This window comes from Procambarus clarkii, chromosome 11, assembly GCF_040958095.1.
Source record: "Procambarus clarkii isolate CNS0578487 chromosome 11, FALCON_Pclarkii_2.0, whole genome shotgun sequence".
NCBI classification, from domain to species: domain Eukaryota; kingdom Metazoa; phylum Arthropoda; class Malacostraca; order Decapoda; family Cambaridae; genus Procambarus; species Procambarus clarkii.
This window is the reverse complement of record NC_091160.1, coordinates 31805912-31828144: the sequence shown is the minus strand read 5'-3', so window position 1 is coordinate 31828144 and position 22233 is coordinate 31805912. Positions and strand designations below refer to the sequence as shown.

The 22233-nt window shown below is 39.6% G+C and overlaps 1 protein-coding gene across 1 annotated transcript; it reads right to left on the bottom strand.

Annotated features, from left to right (window-relative positions):
• Positions 1-3760: 3760 nt before the first annotated feature.
• On the bottom strand, positions 3761-21480 carry LOC123758369 (uncharacterized). Its single transcript, XM_069322488.1, has 8 exons — positions 21226-21480; positions 18619-18792; positions 13190-13318; positions 12281-12700; positions 11559-11647; positions 11129-11285; positions 10151-10285; positions 3761-8204 (listed from the first exon to the last, which is right to left on the bottom strand). Exons 1-8 carry the CDS (start codon positions 21358-21360, stop codon positions 8001-8003), a joined length of 1443 nt encoding a protein of 480 aa, XP_069178589.1. The 5' UTR covers positions 21361-21480; the 3' UTR covers positions 3761-8000.
• Between the last annotated feature and the right edge of the window lie 753 nt (positions 21481-22233).

The following is a 22233-nucleotide window of genomic DNA, read 5'->3' as shown; positions in this document are numbered from 1 at the left end:
AGGAGAAAACATGAGATCCGAGTCGATAGTATACTATTCTGCACATGGTAATCAATTAGGGACGTAATGGCTCGCCTCGAGCCAGTATTTTTTTTATTATTATTATTTTCTACCACAGACGTGGCAACACATTTACAATGCTAACCAGCATATATACATTTTCTTCTGTCCTCCATGGACAGGGTTAGAGATGTGTTAAACATATAGTTCAAGGGTTTATTGAACAATCAACCAAAGAAGGTGATTCGGTGCTTTCAAATGCTAAGCTAACCTACATACGTAAATACATAGATACACAGATTTACGTATGCCCTACATAAAGTGTTTGATGTGTCTTTTACAGTGTCACATTTACAAAGGTGAAATGTAATTCTGATCAGCTTCCATATATACTTTATACCCATACATATACATACACACACATGCATTCACATACATTTGTCTCATTTACTCTGACAGGGTGAGATAGCTGATAAAGAAACTAGTGTGCAATTAAGCACTTAATCACTGAAGGTGATGAAGGTGCTTTTACAAGCTCAGGTTATATAGTTTCATCACATACATACATTGTATAATTGATACATTACATGGTTAATCTTGGGTACAAGTCCAATATATCATCAAGTGTTCCAGTACTCATAAAGTAATTACACAGTTCAGCATACCTCAGCCCAGGAGGGCGAAAGTCAGTCAATATGGGACATTCTACAATATAATGTTCAAGAGAGTGCATGTTTTCTCTTTCACAAAGTTGACACATTGTGTACTCGACATTTGGATTTTGACAAAGCTGCCAGATACGTCTATATCCCAGGCGTATTCTGGCCACTATAACATCACATTGCCGGGTTCTTGTTCTATTAGTCCCATATGTGAATGTCTCCTCACGATATCTATCAAAATATTTAATGCTACAACTTTCAGGTCTTTGTGAATTTGTTAGGTCGGTGAGATTTTCATTAGATATTTGTTTAAGTATTCTCTTTGTCACTGTTAATGAAACACCCATATCAATTTCTACCACTGGTTTTCTGCAGGCTGTCTTAGCAAGCATCTAGTCTTTGGCGACCTGTGTCGTCTTGCAAATACGGTTATAAATATGAAGCAAATACTGAAAGTCACAGAGGGAGATAAGGGAACATCTCTGTGAATATTGTCAGAGCCCACTGCCTCTTTCACTTCTCTTCTGGCTCAAGGGGCTTAACCAGAGGCAGAAACAAGGGGCGACGGGAACCTCCATAGCAAAGTCAGCCCACTCCACTACCAAGATGGTGCAGGAACATTACCTGGCTACCTCCTATAGTCGGAGAAGGTAGCCAGGGTGAGGTAAGAGGCCTTCTTTTCTTTCAGGAAGTTAGGAGAGGAACCAGATTTACATTTCTGACTAAGAGACAGGCGAGTTTCAAGGTTAGATTAAGGTTCAAGGCAAGATTAGTCTCCGTGGTGTAGTGGTAAGACACTCGCCTGGCGTTCCGCGAGCGCTTGGTCATGGGTTCGTATCCTGGCCGGGGAGGATTTACTGGGCGCAAATCCTTAACTGTTTAACTCAACAGTAAAATGAGTACTTAGTTGTAAAAACGATTCTTCGCGGCGGGGATCGTATTCCAGGGACCTGCCCGAAACGCTACGCGTACTAGTGGGTGTACAGGAATGTAACAAACTCTTGTATACATCTCAAAAAAAAAAAAGGTACTGTGTGATAGACTTCATCTTAGACAGAGAGTGAGAATGAGGGGGTTGGGGAACAGGAAAGACCGGAAAGGGTAGAAACGCGGACCGGAAACCAGAACACCCTTAGTTTCAGGTCGCAGAGGAAAACAGCTGTGGAACCGAGGAAGGGAAGAAGGGTGGGATGGAGGAGCACAACACACACGTCACGTCAGAAGAGGAGGAAAGACGTTGTATCTGGTGACGTCTTGCCTCCGGGAGACACACAACCTCCATGTTTCAGGTTGAGGATACTGTGTTCAAATTTATAGTGCTTATAAGATCGAAAAAAAGTCGGGCGAGCATCACTGCAGTCAGTTCAGTGAGCATGGGGAGAACAACAATTTGACCTACAATGGTCAGGGTGACCACACAAAGGGTAAAAGGACACCTCACTATTAGACCTCGAGGTTCCATGCCCATCCCATATTTCCAGCACCTAATGCAGAGGCGTAGAGAGGGGAAAGTAAGGATTTATCAAAAGAAGGCACCAAGCCAGGAAGACTGCGTAGCACCATCAAAAGGTACTATCACTAAGGATGCCAATATGAAAACAAAAGCGCATAAGGCGGACGATATCAAAGTTGGGGAGGGCGAGAGACGGAAGGTTCAGAGTATTAAGTGATCTTAACTCAAGAGACTGATGATAATGACTGCGAGGGGGGCAGAGTGAATGTATCAACCTGGAGGACACGATAACATTGGTCAAGTGGGAACAATATCAAAGAGCAACGTCGAATGTCTCATCAGTGTTGATTCAACATCGAACCAACAACTCTCTTACATATTGTGCCCACTGAAGTTCTTTAAGGACATAATTGGTCTGGGTTAGTGTCTTGGCCGGGGAGGATTGACTAGGCGCCGATCCTTAACTGTATGCCTCTATTCACCCAGCAGTGAATGGGTACCTGGTTGGTAAACAATTTGGCAGGTAGTATTCTAGGAAAAATTAGAATCAAGGACCTACCCGAAACACTGTGCGCGTTAGTGGCTTGACAAGATTGTAAGAATTCGTGTATATACAAATAAAAATATATATATTTAATATCATGGCAGTTTAAGTTCCCTGTCCCAACATATAAGTCAGAGGATGACTGGTAATGCTGGCATTTAATTGGATGCTTTTGGAGACCCAAACTGGGGTCACACACTTGCAGGAGAGGGCAGCAACTATAGGCAGTCAGTTGCCTTTTCAATAGTTTCAACAATGCATGTGCCAATCCAGACGAGATCAAAGGCAACAGTTGTACCGACAGTCAAATCAAGGTTTATGTATAAATCATCAGAGCAGGCAAGCCATATATAGGGTCCAAACAGATCAACGGGTTGCAACAGATCATGGTGCATAGCAGCAGTTGAGAGAAATGAGTGTCCGATTCGATGATGTCACTGTGGTCCCCCAGGAAGAAGAGCAAAAGATGTAGTTGTAACTAATGATAGCGTCACTCCAAGGGATGAGATGGTTACCACTGGGGACTTGGGGAGTAACCTTCCTAAGGAAATGGGGAATGCAGAAGATCAGCAAACAAGTTTACTAGATGCATTGTGTTTATTATAGTTAGGGCCCCCAGAGCCAAGGCATGCCACCTACCGGGGCAGCGAGTGCTGGCCAGTGAAGGGAAGGTAGCACGGTCCAAAGCGGTGCTCACCTTTTTTTATTATTAACAGGGAAGTCTTCCTGCATTGCACATTATCCAACACAAGTGCTAAGACCTTTTTCACCCTCTGTACTCAGATACCCAAACCCTACCTCCGAGAGTGGCCCTTACTGCTAGTAATACGAAGACCCAAACTGACACCTCTACTTGGTTTCTTCGCGCACACAACACCCAGAAGGGGGGACCCTCCTCAAAAAACAAAAAAATCCCAAGAGCACCTTACATAAGCCCCTCTCACCATGAAAAAGCAAAATCTTCAAGGGGTGAACTAGTGTCCAAATAGAACACACTGTATCATGGATGTCATAACTAATATCTCCATTACCCGTCTCGGTCACAGAAAAATAATGATAATACTGTAGTGTCATTTCTCATCAGGATATTAAAAATGTATACAAGTAGATTCTTTACTGCATTGGGAACCACCTCCCATGCTATACAGTATCAGGTTGATTAATTATACATCTCCAATGCTTACATAACAAATACATTACAACTGGTAAAATATTTTGTATCTACACTATGTACATGATAATTATTCTGGCATTTCACCACCACCTCGCTGTCAATCATAAAATGAATGCTTTTCTAGTGAGTAATGTATTTAATAATTAACAGTTGTATATTCTCTTTTTATAAATATAGAGCTCATGTCCTCCCCTTTCAAGTAATTCTCTTCCCAATTACAAGCATAGAAGCACTTCAATCCTTCACTCTTTCCACCATGATTAATTACACGAGGTTGGGAACAGGGACGAAGACTCGCCAGTCTGAAACGTACAGTCAGTGGGGTTCAAGACCAAGCTGACGACTGTTAAGGCCAAACTTGGTAAAAGGTTAAGTGAAGGATGGCAGATGTAATCCAAGCAAGATCTAAGCTGAAAAGACAAAGCAATGTTACATCAAGCTTAAAGAGCTTGTAGTGTACTAAAGCTCTTCTCATAACCAACAGCCAGATTATAAGCACACTCCAAGACAATTTCCATTACAAAAGTACTGATAATTGTTAGCAAATAATCATCAAAAGAAGGTGCCAAGCCTGGGAAACTATGTAGAACGAATTGTTAGCAATTAGTACACTATTCGACACATTTTTGCAAATTTTACGAGAAATAATTAACCCAGTATCAATCCACCAACCAATTCCAAATTGCACTGTGTTATGGAGAGCGTATAATGCACAATCAAACTTGTTTAATTTACTATGTTGCATGCAACTGGCAAAGTGCCCCAACATTATTCACTGTGGTCAAGAAGCCAACTGGTTGACAAAGATCTTACCATTCATTGCTCTCATCTTCCACAAGACAATATATCCTTCATAGTAATAACATTATTTCAATAACTTCTCATTTTGTCCACTTCCTGCACCTTGTAACCTCAACACAAGGCAAAAGTTACAGTGACAGGGTTACAGTAATTACAAAATCAAGAACACAGGTCGCAAAAAATGAAAGGCTCACACAACTCAAAAATATTACCTCCATATTATATTGTTTCCCAACCCACATAATAGTTACATTACACAAGTTCTAGCACAAATAAGACCACCATTTTAATGTCAACCCCTAAATGCCCATCATCAGTCTAGGATGATGTCCAGGTTTTAATGAAACAAAAAAAGCAAGTAAAACTACTTTCTCCCTGAGCTGATGCTCTCAAGTTATCCTAATTAAACTATTAACACAAAAGTAAACAACAAAAAGTATCTGAATAAAAAAACTAGTCACATTTATTACATTTAAAAATAAAAATGTGCATTCATTATGAGCACTGATGACAATAGCCTCATTCTTATGGGGCAGAAAATATGAACTATTGGAAGAAAGGTTAATGTGCCCCCTTTTTACATTCAAATAAATATTTATTCACTTTCAAGACACTGCAATGTGACAAAATATACTCCTTAAATGTAGTTTTTTAAAGTATATGCTAAAACTAAAATTTGTCAAATAATTATACATGACTTTATTATTAATATACAGTATTAATCTAATAAAAAAAATGTAAGTTTTATATTTAAGAGCAGATCAAGATGGAACTACAAGGAAGGCAGCACATAAATGCACAATCAGTTTAATACACTTTAACACAAAATTATCTCACTGCAAAGTTTTAGTGAGAAAGGACAATAATACTTACACAGCTCAAGAGGCAGCTGCTCTACTCTACTTTTCTTTCATTACAGACCCCAAGCCTCTTGGACTAATGATGAGCACCAACAACAAACACACTAGAACAAAAACAGCACCACAGGTCATAACGCCCCCCCCCCACAGCCTAATAACCAACTGCATTTCAAATTTGAATTCTAAAATGAGAACGTGTATGAATGCTTATCAATATCACTGGCCAAAAGCAGGTTCTATATATAATATAAACTCCCCTGTGAATACCTAACCAATATAAAAGAATTATTAAACATCACAATGAGTGATCCACGTGACCTCGGCACAAATGGCTGACCTATACGTGCGTGAAAAGGCTGGTATGTGTGTCCAGTACAGAGCACGGGAAGGGGCCGGTATGTGGATAAGCGAGCAGTAGTGTTGGTAAAGTGCAGTGTTAAAACTGAACGTGCCTTACATACCCGTCACACTTGTGATACCGGGAAGCAAGACACACGGTAATAAACACACATGCAGAAAGTCAGTTCAATTTGACCATGTCTAGACACCTAGCATGGACCAAAGCTCATTTCATTGTCTTTTTTTTTAATTACCTAAAAATAACCACCATTAACAAAAGAACTTATGTACTTGTATAATATCTTTTATATAAAATGTGGGAAATTTAGTACCAGAATAATGTTTTGTCATTAATTATCTTCACTGAAAAGAATGAACAAAATCAGGTGTGGATCATTTTGCCTGTATCCACGGCTCTTCAATACCTTCCAAGTAAATTTAAGAAATAATATTTCTTAATATATTTCCTGAACAAAAAATGAACATGTTCAAGAAACAATTACAGTTCCTGCAGGAAGTGCTAGACCAATTGAACTGTAATGAACATGTGGACTTTAAGGCTGCTTCAAGCAACAGCCATTTAGATCAAGTTACCACTAGACAAGCCTGGCCCTAGACTGAGCTTGGTAAGTTTACCTGCTTGATAGGGTTCTGGGAGTTCATCTACTCCCCAAGCCCAGCCCGAAGCCACTAGGCTCAACTTGTGAGAGCTTGGTCCAACAGGCTGTTGCTTGGAGTGGCCCACAGGCCCCACATATCCACCACAGCCCAGTTGGTCCAGTACGTCTTGACTGAACTCGCATTCCATTCCAGGTATACTTTCAGTATCAAGACTACACACAGATGACAAACTAAGAAAACAAACCTGGTTATTACTTAAGCTGAAAAACAGAGCAGTGCAAATGTCAACAGCAGAGCAGAGCAAATGGTAACAGAGCAAAGCCAAGTGGATGTTTGCAGAGCAGAGGAGAGAGGAAAGGAGAGGAGAGGAGAGCAGAGCAGATGTTTGCAGAGCAGAGCGGATGTTTGCAAAGCAGAGCGGATGCTCACAGAGCAAAGTGTACATTCATAAACAACACTTTGGTAAATTTAAGTCTACCAATTCAACCCCAAGATGAGAACATATGAATATATACATATACACATCCCATTCTCACTCACTATTATTTCCTTTACTCTGGGCAAGGTTTTGTATACCTGTCTCAACCAATGCAAATCATAGCCAAATTATTGCCTCCTTCCCATTGTCCGGCCCTCCATTCTTCCGTGTGTTGTTTGAACATTACTCTGCTAGGCCGATGCCTATCCACCAATATAGTAAAATCTCAAGCTAGCATAGCCTTCACTAGATATGGTTTAGAAAGTACAATGATATATATGACCCAACAGGATATAAGACAAAGGATATAGGATATAGCCCAAGTTTATTTTCAGCTCGATTCTATATGGACATGGGGCCAACAGCTTTAACTTACTTGAACATACTAAATAAACTACCATATTACTTGTGAGTATAAGTGAGGAGCCCTTCATTTTAACTTCTGTGAAATTACTAGCAATGATTATTACAGTGTACTATTACATCATATTATGAATATTCAATAGGCTATTACTGAGTATATGATTGCTTTTGAAATAACGTGATGCAGCATGCAAATAGTATAATGTCAATAAAGCCCAAGAAGAGAAGCATAGTGAGCTTATATAACACACACTGCAACCCAACAATAATCACCAAGTGTGCTGTAGCCCTTGAGTGTATTGGTCAAGAATGGCCACTTTGTAAACTTCAACGACAATGCTCCACCTGTCGCCAAGACTACAACTTTTCTTTCTTCAGATATGACGACCAAACCACACACACCAGAAGATGAGGAGACGACTACATTTCGGTCCGTCCAAGACCATTATCAAGTCAATTGTCACAATTTAGTAATGGTTCAGGACGGAGCGAAATGTCGTCGTCGTCGTCTCATCTTCTGGTGTGTGGTTTTCATCATATCTTCACTCATGTTTTTGTGACTCATCGTTTACTTCGGAAAGCTTAAAACTACACTGCTCTCGTTTTCTCCATATAAAAATCAAAGCATATGCAGTATACATTGCAGAGCTAATCACAGGTTGGTACTCTAATGCAATAAATAGCTAAGTCCTCAACTACTGCCCCTCAATGTATCTTCTCCAGTGGAAGCATCAAATTGGTATAGGTTTCCTCATCCTGCTGGTGCATCGAGGAGAGGGAGTCCAGGCTAAAGTACAGCATGCTATTGGTGTCGCTCAAGCTAGGCCGATGTGCCAGGCCAAGGAGAGCCGCCATCTTAACTGCCAGGGGGCCCTTTTTTACTACATGAAGCTCCTCATCTGGCATCATCTGCACAAAATAAAAATACAAAAAACAAGTCATGAGATCATTAACTTATTTTACCAGAAATTAATGAACTCCAATGATCATGGCAAACCTCTAAAATTTTAATATTAGAGTTTAATAATCTAAAAGAATTATACAAATATAAAAAGATTAGATTTTCTTATTATAAGTTACCAGGGTGAATTGTGCATCAACAGGAATATCTTCACACTTACCTAATGGTGATTACGAGGGAATGAGACCTAGCTCTTTATGCCCTACCTCCTAGCCATTTATACCTGATGGGTTAATTACCTAAAGATTAACATTTTCTTCCATTTCAGAACAAATCACTATGCAGAGGACCTGCTATGGACAGCCATGGAACAAGGGAAATGAGAAAAGGGGATGACAAACAGTGCCCCGACTTCAACAGTGCAAGGAGCACTCGAAAACATAAAAGGCAGCAGCACAGTCTCTTCCCCAAATGTCAGAAAGGGGGTTCCTTTACATCCAAACAATACAAGGTGACCACATAGGCAGTGAGTGGTCAAACTACCAAGAGCAGAAACCACAACACTAACAGCATATGACACTGTCTTTGTAGAGGCACTGCATGGCGGCTTGGCAGGCCACCACACAGTGCCACTGCAAAGACACTAACATTGTATTCCATTCACCTGGGAAGTATGAGTCTTTAACTGTGGACCCCACGTGCGTGAGGCCAACACTGTACCAAGAAGCTTGCAACCCGACACCAAGTGGAGATATGAGACACGAGGCCAAGAAATCTCACACTTAGATTCGCATTCTCTCCCTAACCATCCAAGGCACAGCGCACTGCAGAACCTTGAGAAGAGGTGGAGCTCTGGAAAAGGAATGGGATTGGAAAATAGGCAAGAAGAGCCTGAAACTAGGAGAGAACAAGCCCCCATGGGAGCCCACAGAGCCCACGGAAGCGAGAAAAATAGGTGCCTGAAAATGCAACCACCACGAACGCTGTTTGGACATCTTTGAGTGGGCCACATGTTGAAACGTAAACGTCAAGTAAAGCCAAAGGAGGCAATGTGTCTCCCACACTGCTTCTTACACCAACTCTCATAGAAGAACCTGTTCCCTCACACTAATATTTTATCTTAATTCACACAGCACGAGGATCATTGATTCAATGTTGCAGCAAATGAATGTGAAAGAAATTGTACTGATCAGGGTACATAACAGACATCAACATTAACAAAACCGGGGTACAATGTATACAGGAAAATTTACACTATGGTCAAGGCAATTTGGATCTGTTGTACATTTCCTTAGTTCACTTTGTATCAGTTACAAATTATGGAAGACAATTATATGACTTTCCCTACCCCCGCCCCTCCCTCCAAAAATATAATTGTAGATTTAAGGATTAAACTGGGTAGACTCTTTGTTTCAATGTACAATGTGACCTACAGCTTGTCATATCTAAAATGACAGTCACATTGACAAGTGATATAAATCTATATAAATGTTTGTTTGAAAGGTGGGCATATTGTTTGTTAAATACAGTATGTGTCAAAAATTAGGTTATTCAACACGCACACCATTGTGTAATCTAATAAGTGAAGCCACAAATAAAAACAAAACTCCAGGCCATCTGTGTAGTCCTAAGCATACTAGAATTAGCTCTGCTACAAGTATATTTAGTTTCATTCTCGGAATGGTTTCATAAGGCATCTTTTCGTTTATTTTTGTAACAAAATCTGTGTTATACCACAAGTAATTTAGAAATTGCTAAATGTTTTACTGAAGGATTAAATGATTGCCTCCTTTCATTCAATAGAACATGCATTTTTGGACCTAAAGTCTAAAATAAATGTTTTAAGCAGTCAAAATGACAGTAACGAAGCATACTCATAAAACAAGAGTAGGCAGCCAATTTAGTGCTCTGACCGACAACCGTAAAGTTATTAGCCTTGGACCCTTATACTCACACTGTCTGCCACATGCTTGTACACCAGCCCATCACCGCCGACGTAAAACGTGGAGAAGCCATCGTACCAACTCTCCATCTGATTCACTATCCCCTTCCAATCCCACAGCTTAAACTTCCAAAACTGGAACATGGCCTGTAGAAAAAATTGGTACAAATAAATAAAACATATTATATTGGGTCAAGTTTTATCAAATACTGCAGTCGCTGGTGATTTTATTTTTGCAACTTAACCGTTTAATAGTAGAGGAGAGGTAGATTAACAGCCTAAAAGATAAGATAAACGAGCTGCTAAAGAAACTTCAGACATATTTCAGATGATGGTGCGAGATCTTGCACAGGAAGTCGAAGCACATCAGGAGGAGGTAGAGTTAAGAGCAAATTCAATTCAAGATACACCTCGTGTCCAAACTCAGCATTCAAATTAAAAAAATGTATTCCAACAAAATTAAAGAATCTGTGCAAATCACCTCACTAGAAGCTAATACAAGTCAGTGTGATAAATGGCTTCATAAACAAATATAATATAAATAAATAAATGTTTATTCAGGTAAAAGTACATACATACAAGATGAGTTACAAATAGAATGTTGGATTTCTAGATAGAGCTAGTACATACTATGCCTAAAGCCACTAAGTTTAACGTAAAACCCCTAAGCACTCGGGTGAAGGGTAAAGTATGGTCAACACCATATGCCCCTACACACAAAATCACGCTAACGTGATATACATCTATGAGAAAATCCACTGGGGCAAAATCGCCCAAGTGGATTTTCTCTTTGATGTACAGTATATCATGTGAGTGTGATTTTGTGTATATTTTACACATTCCTATCAATTGAACAGTTAAGGTAAAAATTTGGATAGGCTACTTATCATTGAGATAATACCATATGTATATATAAATGTATGATAGGTTGGAAGATAAAAAAAAAAAAGTACCTACAACTATCACTATCAAACTGCACCATGCACGTACCTTCAATCCTGATAGGCCTACGATTCGCCATCGAACTCTCACAGTGCCATCTTCTGGGTGCTTTGTGATCTTAAGTATTTCAAATCGGACATGAGCAAATTTGAAGTGCCCAACTGTTCTAAGCAGAGCCACTTGCCTCACGTATGACATTAAACCACTGAAAATAAAAACCTTACTATACAATCCTTATTTAACCAGTTCCACCTCTTATATTAAAAGCCCTCGCTGACATAAACGGGCAAGTTCAGCACCATTCTGCGCGTCTCTATGAACCATAATACTGTAATGCTGCTAATGGTTACACATGTGATCATTTCCTAATGTATTTGACTGATTTATGGCTAACTTTGCAAATAAACTTTAAATAAAAGTTAAGATCTATTATTAGCATTTCCAAGCAAATAATTCAGTCTATCTGTACTGTACTTACACTGTTTTGACTCCACGAATTCTGTTATCAAAGACAATATTCTGAGAATAGATGGTGTAGTCCAGAGGTTGAAGAAACAGCTTCGGCAACTAAAAAATAAAATTTATGAAATTGTGCAACATGTTTTATGATGAAAGCAGCAATTATATTTATGCATCAACTGAAGCATTCCTTTGATAACATTAGGAATAAAAACTGTTCACTCGCACTGAATAAGGCTCTCAGTGATCAACAGTATACAGAAGCGCTTGCTCTGTTAGTCGAGTGACAATTAGAAAAGCTATATTTTAACTCTACTGACAGTACCAGTACTTCATTTCAACATCTTTTTTTTGTCCGAGAACAAACGGCATCATAACAAATCAGTAATGTACAGAGCTACAATAAACAATGTATAGCACTTTATTCACATGGATCATCGGAAATTCAAACTCGGGCCTCAAAATTATGACTGCGTTACCAATCAGGTCATAAATGCTTACAATAAGGAATGTACAGTATATCCATTACAGTTTTCTCTGGATCAGTGCCTGCCTACCACATATTTAATAGTACTGTATCTCTAGTTCATAAATTGTATATACAGTGCTAGTACTGTATTTTTTTTCGTTACTTTATTTATGACGAAATAACTTTCTTAGGCTAATGCAGAGGTGAAAAAATAATGGTATGATCAGTGGTGTGAGGGAGAAGCACGCAGCACACACCATAGCAATACTTACAGTCTCTGCGAGCTTGTCAAAAACGTGGGAAAGATGCGCTGGACTTGGCTTGCCTGATGGATCTAAATTTTCTGGCTTCCCTTGGTTCGGTGATGGAATGTTGCACTGTAATTGTCCCTCACCTTCCGACACGCTTTTAATGAACGTGGACATGTCACATGTGCTTCTTTCTGCTCTGGGGCCTTCTGTGTTGTAGGTGTTATTTGTACAAGTGGAGTGTACGTCATTACCAAGCCCAGGGTCTGATGGCGATATTGTGTCTAAAACTTGGCTTTCTATCTGGCTATAGGAAACTGAATAAAGAATGTCATTCCCTTGGTGGTATGTACCCAGAGGGTACCAGAGAGCATCTGGGGGAAGTCGGAATGTTCTGACATTTGCGTTGCTGTCATGGCAAACAACTTCTGCAGAGGGATGCATCTGAAACAGACACGTCCACACATCAGTCAAAAGTGTTAAAAAGAGACTACCTATAGCTTATGTAAATTGATGATGACATGCTTAAAAAAATCAAGGTTAGCAAAGTGAAAGGATAATTAACAAGACTTTAAATTTGTGAATATTTTGCAGAATAATGAGCAAGATAGTAAAACTTGCTTTTGTGCCCATGCACAGGTAGAAATTCACTAATCAAGCTGTGTAACTAAACACACTGTACTTAATATCAGCTGGCAAATGTAATATCAATACATCATTCTACAGCATCTCCACAAATTACAGACAAAATTATAGAAAACTATTTTTAAAAAAAACATTTTTAGATCTACCCAAACATGGGTAATCCAAGCCAATCGGTCTCCTCCCTCACCCTGCCAAGTATTTACTGTACTCCCTTACTGCTCGATGGTCAACAGAGGTTAAGCAGTCCATTACCGTAAGATCCTTCCCCAACTGAAATGTCATTAATACCTCGGCACTCTCACAGGTGTGGTGGGATGGGCAGGTAATGAAGCCTATTGGGTCATAGCAGTGGAGATGCCTTCCAGCTGGGCTGCTCCTCTCTATCATGCCCGTCACATCACTGCTCATAGCCTCCGCCTGGAAAGATTCACCAACCATTATAACAAACTCTTGGCATGGAAAGTATTACCTCTAAGTTGCTTGACATCCACTAAATTGGATGTAAACAAAAAAAAAAAATCTAAACTAACTCCAGTCATAAACTAATTAATCTAGCCAGAACAAAGAAAACAGCACACACATACTCTATAGATATGTCTACAGTAGCCACACTTGAAATAATCAAGAATGAAATCAATTGTATTCCAAATCTAAGAAGAAGCTATGAGGAAAGACTGAAGATTTTAGATACAGTATACTGAAATTCTGATGGAAAAAGGGGGGGATAAAGAGACATGACAACCATCCATGTTTGTGAAAGGACATGAAGATATGGAAGAATAACTTTTAATTAAAATATGCAGACCCAATGTCTACAGCTGTAAACTACAGATTAAAAAAAAAAAAAAGGCAATAGGAAATACAGCATGTCCTCACAGAAAGGTAGCTGGTTGAAATACATACACTGATGAAAAAGTAATGGGCCAATATCACTAATTTTTAATGTTTATAATAAAACTGACAAGGAAGATTCATAGCTTTCTTCCTGTAACTACAAATACATAATTATGAATATGCCTTGATACACACACTAATGACTGAGTTAGTCGTATTTAAATTAGTTAGGTTGGGAGTAAATTAGCACAAAATTTTGAGACTGATTATATGTAAAATTTAAGTTCAAATATATATGCATATAGTCATGACTATAATAAGTAATTATTAATACAGTATTAGCATATTAATACACATATCTCCAGTATCCAATAAATTTAATGATCTATATGGGCTAGATGTTGGGTCATCAGTTAGGTACCAAAAGCGGTCCATTTAAAGACGGTAAGCAAACAAATGTTGCTGTCAAACTACTATCTAGTTTTCCATTGTAGATTAATTATTTCCTCTCCCTTATACAGTATTAAGGTATGATGTTATTAGCTAGGTGGAACATAAGTACTGTAGTATTATTTGTAGGTTGACAAGAGCTTGACTGAACACACAACAGCCAGTAGAGGGTATGGTGGGTTGCGTGTGATCAGAGATGTGTCAACGTTTAGCCCCGTGAGCAGCCATATTGGGGAGGGGTGGGGGGAGGCGATGGCTTCAGTTGCCGTTATTTTGGAAGGCATAACATATACTGTAGCTGGTTGTCCGTTATATACCACAGGCATTCTTCTTTGTTTAATATAATAGACCAACAGGTTATTATTTAGTGAGTGATTTCTTGAAGTGTAGGTTAATTGTGTTTAATTATTTTATATTTTGTATATAGCTATTATCCAAGGTGATTAAATACTAGTGTGAGCACCGAATTATTTGCTTGCAAACTTGTATGTCCTAATAATTGGACTCGAGTACATAACACTTCTGCACTCTTCTAACGCTCCTCGGGGTCTGATGTTTTTCTCCAGAGTCCAAGTCGATGACGCCAGTGGCATCTGATTATTAAAATATTTGTTACAAATTTTAATTTTATCCGATCAATCTGCAAGTGGTTTTAAAATGATCGCCTTTAGATTGTGAACAATTTGATACCAAAATGAAAGATGTAACACGAAAACTGATGTCAGAACCCTGGAAAGATATAAATAGTTTTGTGATGATGTGTGTCCAAAATTTTAAATATTTGTTAAAATTCCATTTATTGCTCTATTATTTTGGGACTAGTTTTAAAATACACGCCTTTATATTGCGAACATTTTGATACCAAAACGAGCGACGTAACTCGAAATTTGATGTTATCAAACTGAAAAACGAGTATACAGTACATATTAGGTTGCGGGTGTTCCAATTGGTGCTCGTTCACGGGTAACTTTAGGCTTTGCTAAGTGGAGTCACGCCGGGCTTTTGGACAGTATATGCATATTCACCTGCAGGAAATTTAATTGCTAACACAATGATACCAAAACGAACGACGTAGCACAAGAATTAAGGCGAGAAAACTGAAATGAGTATACATATTTTATTGATTTTGTGCGCTCACGGGTAACTTTTGCCGACTTTAGGCTTTGCTGTGGGAAGTCACGCCGGGCTTTTGGACATTATATGCATATACACCTGTAGGGAATTCTATTGCGAACACATGATACCAAAACGAACGATGTAGCACGAGAATTAAGGAGAGAAAACTGAAACAAGTATACACATTTTAGTGTCGCCGCTCACTCGACCGCACCGCCAGGAGTAGTTCGTGCATACAAACAGAGCGCACACCCTAGGCGCGAGAGTGTTAAGTGGAATAGTGATGTAAAGCATATTTGATGAAATACTGCATTATGAGGTATGTGTTATTCCAGTAAGTACAGTACTATTTGATATCAACCCATCCACCTGAAATGGTAGTACAGTACTTATAGTACCTATTTGGTCAAAAGTACCAATATGTGGTGATAGACCACCAAAAGTTCACTTTTTATACTCTTCATTTTACAGCCTGGGAAAAATAAAGCTAAAAACCAAACAAACATTCCTAGGTCCAGTATAACACACTGTACTATATCAGCCCTGAGAGTGTACTGGGCTTAGTACAACACACTGTACTATATCAGCCCTAAGAGTGTACTGGGCTTAGTACAACACACTGTACTATATCAGCTCTAAGAGTGTACTGGGCTTAGTACAACACACTGTACTATATCAGCCCTAAGAGTGTACTGGGCTTAGTACAACACACTGTACTATATCAGCTCTAAGAGTGTACTGGGCTTAGTACAACACACTGTACTATATCAGCCCTAAGAGTGTACTGGGCTTAGTACAACACACTGTACTATATCAGCTCTAAGAGTGTACTGGGCTTAGTACAACACACTGTACTATATCAGCCCTAAGAGTGTACTGGGCTTAGTACAACACACTGTACTATATCAGCCCTAAGAGTGTACTGGGCTTAGTACAACACACTGTACTATATCAGCTCTAAGAGTGTACTGGGCTTAGTACAACACACTGTACTATATCAGCTCTAAGAGTGTACTGGGCTTAGTACAACACACTGTACTATATCAGCCCTAAGAGTGTACTGGGCTTAGTACAACACACTGTACTATATCAGCTCTAAGAGTGTACTGGGCTTAGTACAACACACTGTACTATATCAGCCCTAAGAGTGTACTGGGCTTAGTACAACACACTGTACTATATCAGCTCTAAGAGTGTACTGGGCTTAGTACAACACACTGTACTATATCAGCTCTAAGAGTGTACTGGGCTTAGTACAACACACTGTACTATATCAGCCCTAAGAGTGTACTGGGCTTAGTATGTAACAAACTAGGCTGTTGTAAGAATTATCCAGAGTGGTTTATCGACAAAAGAGAATGGGAAGCTGAGCCGCATGGTGACCTGACCCCCAGGGGAATTCGCGGTGGAAATAACCGACGCTTTGTTCATAAGCTGCGTATAATGAATCATCCTATAGTATTCAGTAATTTAGAGAAATTAGCCTTTATTCATTTTGTATTAAAATTGTATTGTATAATAGTACTGGATACAATATCAAGAGTATTCTAATTATTGAGTTTAAGTCACCATCAGTGACGTCACGAATCAGATCTAACTTTTAAGGCGGAGTGACCGGCGGTCATAGGTCAGCAGGGTTGACATGTCTAATATTTCTCAAAGTTTTAATAACCATTTTTGTGATCGGGAACAGCTTTGCCGTTAGATGTTTGTGTAATCTAATTAAAGTAAAATAATTCAACCAGTCTGGATCAATTCAGTACAAACAGAGGTTAATTGTTATAACTTAAACCTTGCTAGTAACTGGGTAGAACTTTGACTAGGCGGAAGGATACAATACTCTTGTCTGGGGTAGACCAGACAAGGAGGAGATCAGTGTGAATACGGGAGCAGCTGGGAGAGGTCAACCATCTTACCTCTCCCCAAGACCAGCACAACATCTTAGCTGGAAAACATAGAGGTATAGTTGCTATGGTTATGTATAGAAATAGTCTTCTCATTTGCCATTCAGGTCAAGTAGGGAGTGTTAAAGTGATAGGGAGTGAACACATTTAGATTTTGTTTTAGTTTTCTTTTAATAAATTAAATTTGTTATTAATTTGCATTTTATTGTTTCCATTTGGTTATGTGTAAACTTGTCCTGGTCACGTGGTCCACACGAGGCAGAGTTGCATTGGGCGCCGATTCTAACATCGGATCGGAATTCATCATCCCCATCTAATTAATTCCACACTCAAGTTTCCGAGGTTATAAACTACTAGTGGGAATCAAGCCCCAAGGTTGATTAATTAGCGTGATCGATCCAGACCTCGATCATTGCTCTGTAGAGCTGGTCTGGTGGTGGCAGCATAGAGGCGACTCTAGGGTTTTGCTCAGGGCTTAGGTCACGTCATACTGGGTGTAGAATCCTAAGTCGGTCAATCGTCTTTAGGACCACGTGGCGTGGAGTTGGCTTTGGTAAAAGTTTTGGAGTCCCTTGGTAGAGAATAATAAGTAAGAATACGGGTAGAGGGAGTAGAAGGAAGAGAAGTAAAGAAAGAGAGAACTCAAACCCGTGTTACAAGTACAACACACTGTACTATATCAGCCCTAAGAGTGTACTGGGCTTAGTACAACACACTGTACTATATCAGCTCTAAGAGTGTACTGGGCTTAGTACAACACACTGTACTATATCAGCCCTAAGAGTGTACTGGGCTTAGTACAACACACTGTACTATATCAGCCCTAAGAGTGTACTGGGCTTAGTACAACACACTGTACTATATCAGCTCTAAGAGTGTACTGGGCTTAGTACAACACACTGTACTATATCAGCCCTAAGAGTGTACTGGGCTTAGTACAACACACTGTACTATATCAGCCCTAAGAGTGTACTGGGCTTAGTACAACACACTGTACTATATCAGCTCTAAGAGTGTACTGGGCTTAGTACAACACACTGTACTATATCAGCCCTAAGATAGAGTGTACCAGGCCTAGGATTGTTAGGAGAGGTTATATTAGGTTTTACATTTATGTTACAGTTAATAAAAGATTTCCCCATTTGGTCAAATTAAAAAAAGCAAAATGTCAACGTTTTGGTGGTCCATCACTACATACTGGTTCTTTCGGGCAAACAGTTAATATAAGTACATGTACTGCACTATTATTTTAAGGGGACTGGACTGTTTTATTAGTGTATTCATTTACCTTATTTTTAAACACCTAAACCACAAATAAGCTTTATTATTTATTTAGCTTTTTATCTGAACTGGGTCCTTAAGTACAGTAGTTTGGAATTCCTTAGATACAGTAAGACACACTGTAACACAAACTTGTTTCAGATGTAGTATCTGTGAAGCCTCAAGGAGTAACCGAGAGGTGTCAGACGAAGATAAGTTCGGAGAGGACGTCGCACTGAAGTCCTCCTGCTGTTGCTGCTGAGCCGCTACACTCACACTGCTGCTGCTAAGGTGAAGTGGGGTGGCTGGGGCACTCTGCACACATCCCTGAAGATACAACCAAGTCTCAATGATATCAAACACCCAGATACATTAATACTTACACAGAAAATCAAGTACAGTATGCTACTGCTATTAGAAATATACAATTATTATATTTTTTCTATACAGGCAAGTCTCCAATTTCGAATGAGTTACGTTTGGAGACTGTAAAGCATTTGTTGAACGCAGATCGAGATTTTCCATAAGCACAACGCTATACTGTAAATGGAAGATGCATTCCGAGGCCACCAAAATTCTTCAACACAAACTTTTTAGGTCATAAAATATAAAAAAACCACAACATTATTTGCCTTCAATGATAAGAGTTGTCCTGCTTGTTAAAGTTAGCCATTTTTAAAAAGTGAAGTGGTATAATTACATGAATAAATAAATTAAAATACACGTGCACTGTATTGGAGGTCCGCCTTTTTGTAAGTGTTTTCGCGCTTAAAGGCCTTCCCACCCTCCTATCTCCAGCCCAGGGCCCCACCCCATCAACACAACAAACATGCCATGATTTTGCACATCATGTTTTGTGTGGGTTACTGAGGACTTGAGGCCACTGGGTATTGGGCCTAGTGTACTCCCCCTACACATGCAATACTATATTCCACGTGGCTGCCGCACGGATGTTCGCACTGCCGCAAAATTCAAAGGGATGCTCCAGTGAGTTAGTACAACGATTTTAAACATGAAAGGGGGCGGGGAGGTACATGGGGACTGGGAGAATGTTTGTATGGACGAACATTCGTAAAGCAGGAGCTCCCTGTAAATATATGACATTAAAAATCTAAAAATAATCATAGCAAATCAACCTTCCTTTCTAATACATTAATTATTTGCAAAAATATTGAACATGACAATAAATGCTTATCTCAGACAAACTATTATACCATACTCATAAAATGTCATGAATTACAGCTTTATATAAAGTACACTGTGTACCTACGAATTCTCCACTATGTTACTATATATATCAAATACAGTATACATATTTTTATATAAATAAAATTATCATCATTAAGCTTAATGGCTGAAGTGTTTAATTTTATTAAAGTTCTTTGTTATCTACTGCAGTGTGCAGGTGGAGACAGCAATTTTTACTGTATATCTACATTCCAGGTTTCAATTAACACAGCAATGGTGTGAAGGGCCAACTTGATATTACAGCTACAGAAAACAACTTTTATCCATGTTAAGTACAGTACAGTATAGTAATTCTTTAGGCAATGTAATCCCAGTTTCAGTGATAATCTCAAATTACCACTATCCTTTATTTTTAAATAACTCCAGATCAGGTTTTACACTTGCATTAATATAATGCTTCAGTTATATTTCTAGCGCTTCAATTTTACCTATGAAAACTAGCAACTTTGGTGAAGTATATCCAACATGTTGCATATTTTCCCATGAAGGAGCTTAAAAAAATATAAAAAAAGAAATCTCACTAGTTATCGCAGCAATTCTGATTTGGGCATTCTAGATGGTTTGTGTATCACTCAGCTTCAGATGTAACACCATTCAGTCTGGCCAGTATGTGGATAGGTGAACATGTATACACAGCCTTACCCTTCATTAGGATAACCTCAGCAAGAAAAACTTCTTGTCCCTGACATGATATACCAAGACCCATTTATTTTGCAGGCGAGGAGTCACAATAACGTGGCTGAAGTATGTTGACCAAACCACACAATAGAAGGTGAAGGGACGATGACGTTTTGGTCCGTCCTGGACCAGTCTCAAGTCGACTGTGAACTGGACCTGGACCATTCTCACAATCGACTTGAGAATGGTCCAGGACAGACCGAAACGTTGTTGTCACTTCACCTTCTAGTGTGTGGTTTGGTCAACTCGTTTAATTTTTTTAACCTTTTTGCCGTGATTTGACTCGTCATAACGTGTGACCGAGTTGTCTTGTTGCATTATTATTATTAGTACTCTTTACTGTACCTAACTTAACATGACAAAATACTGTACAGTTGGCCTTATTTTTTACTTGTACTGAGGATAAGGTACGAGTATGAGTGGGGTCCCAGAGGAGTGAGTGTGAACCTGTAGATCAGCCCGTGTAATGAGGCAGCACCTGGTGTTCCCTGTGTGAGGATGACTACTGAACATGAGTGAAAGTGAGCCTACAGACAATGAGGCAGCACCTGGTGTTCCCTGTGTGAGGATGACTACTGAACATGACGAGTGAAAGTGAGCCTGCAGACAATGAGGCAGCACCTGGTGTTCCCTGTGTGAGGGTGACTACTGAACATGAGTGAAAGTGAGCCTACAGACAATGAGGCAGCACCTGGTGTTCCCTGTGTGAGGATGACTACTGAACATGACAAGTGAAAGTGAGCCTGCAGACAATGAGGCAGCACCTGGTGTTCCCTGTGTGAGGGTGACTTCTGAACATGAGTGAAAGTGAGCCTACAAACAATGAGGCAGCACCTGGTGTTCCCTGTGTGCCGGAGAACTTGGGCGGCGGGTCAGGAGGTGTCCGCCGCCGCCTCCTGCCACCCTGCCGCCCCCGCCTGCCACCATGGGCGGCAGGCCCAGCTTGAGGGACCTCAGGTAGGCAGACATGGAGCACCGGTAGGGATGCGGCAGACCAGAACCCTGCTCCAGACACTCTCTCCCTCAACACTTGCTCCAAACACGCTGGAGTGTCGTCATGGACGGTTCCAGCACTCTGGCTCCAGCAGACGATGCTTCACCAGCCGTGTAAATATTGGATTTATTATATTTATTTCACAGGTAATAAGATAGTTTCGTCATTAGAACTGATTTTCGGAGCCTGAGTTAGTAAGATAAGGTTCTTGGATTTCTTTTATTTGTGGCGAGAAACAGCTGAGAATTTCATTTAAGAGTACTTGAACATACAGCAAAGAACATCCGGTCTCTTAAATGTCGGCATAAATAATAATGGTCTGAAATCACTGATAAATAATAATCATAATAATAGTAATAAAAACATTAATAATGTATTCAGAAAAAATCTTACATATCGTACGTTATATTATCTACAATATTTGTTTGTTTTCTATCTATGGCAGGTGGCTGCAGGTAATGAATCCCCCCCAATTGTGAACATTCCAATTGTAAACTATGTGAACAAGTGTTAGTACATTCTCCAACACTATATCTATGATTGCCCTGTTATAAGTGACTTCAGGCCAAATGATATGAGGTGCTTTGAGCTTTGTAATGACTTCATACACTCAGGAATATTGGAAGATATTTTTGCCCATTTTGCACCCGCAAGATAACGTAAGCTTTTAAGGGTTGATAGATGTTAATCTTCTTGTTTGAGGAGCTGTTCACTTGAGACAGTTAAGCAAGTCCCAGCTGTGTCTGGGTACAAGTGACAGGATGAACAACCCAGCGGGTTTTCTTCCTATTGGGGAGTGTTGTACATGCTGCTATGGCGGTGTGTTCACTCACAAGATGAGTGGCGCT

Excerpts from the sequence above, each read along its gene's own strand:
- LOC123758369 (XM_069322488.1), bottom strand. The coding sequence starts at position 21,360 with ATGTCTGCCTACCTGAGGTCCCTCAAGCTGGGCCTGCCGCCCATGGTG. Across the intron at positions 13,319-18,618 it reads AGATACTACATCTGAAACAA|GCGGAGGCTATGAGCAGTGA; the intron begins GTTTGTGTTACA and ends GAATCTTTCCAG. Across the intron at positions 8,205-10,150 it reads ACAAGCATGTGGCAGACAGT|ATGATGCCAGATGAGGAGCT; the intron begins GTGAGTATAAGG and ends TATTTTGTGCAG.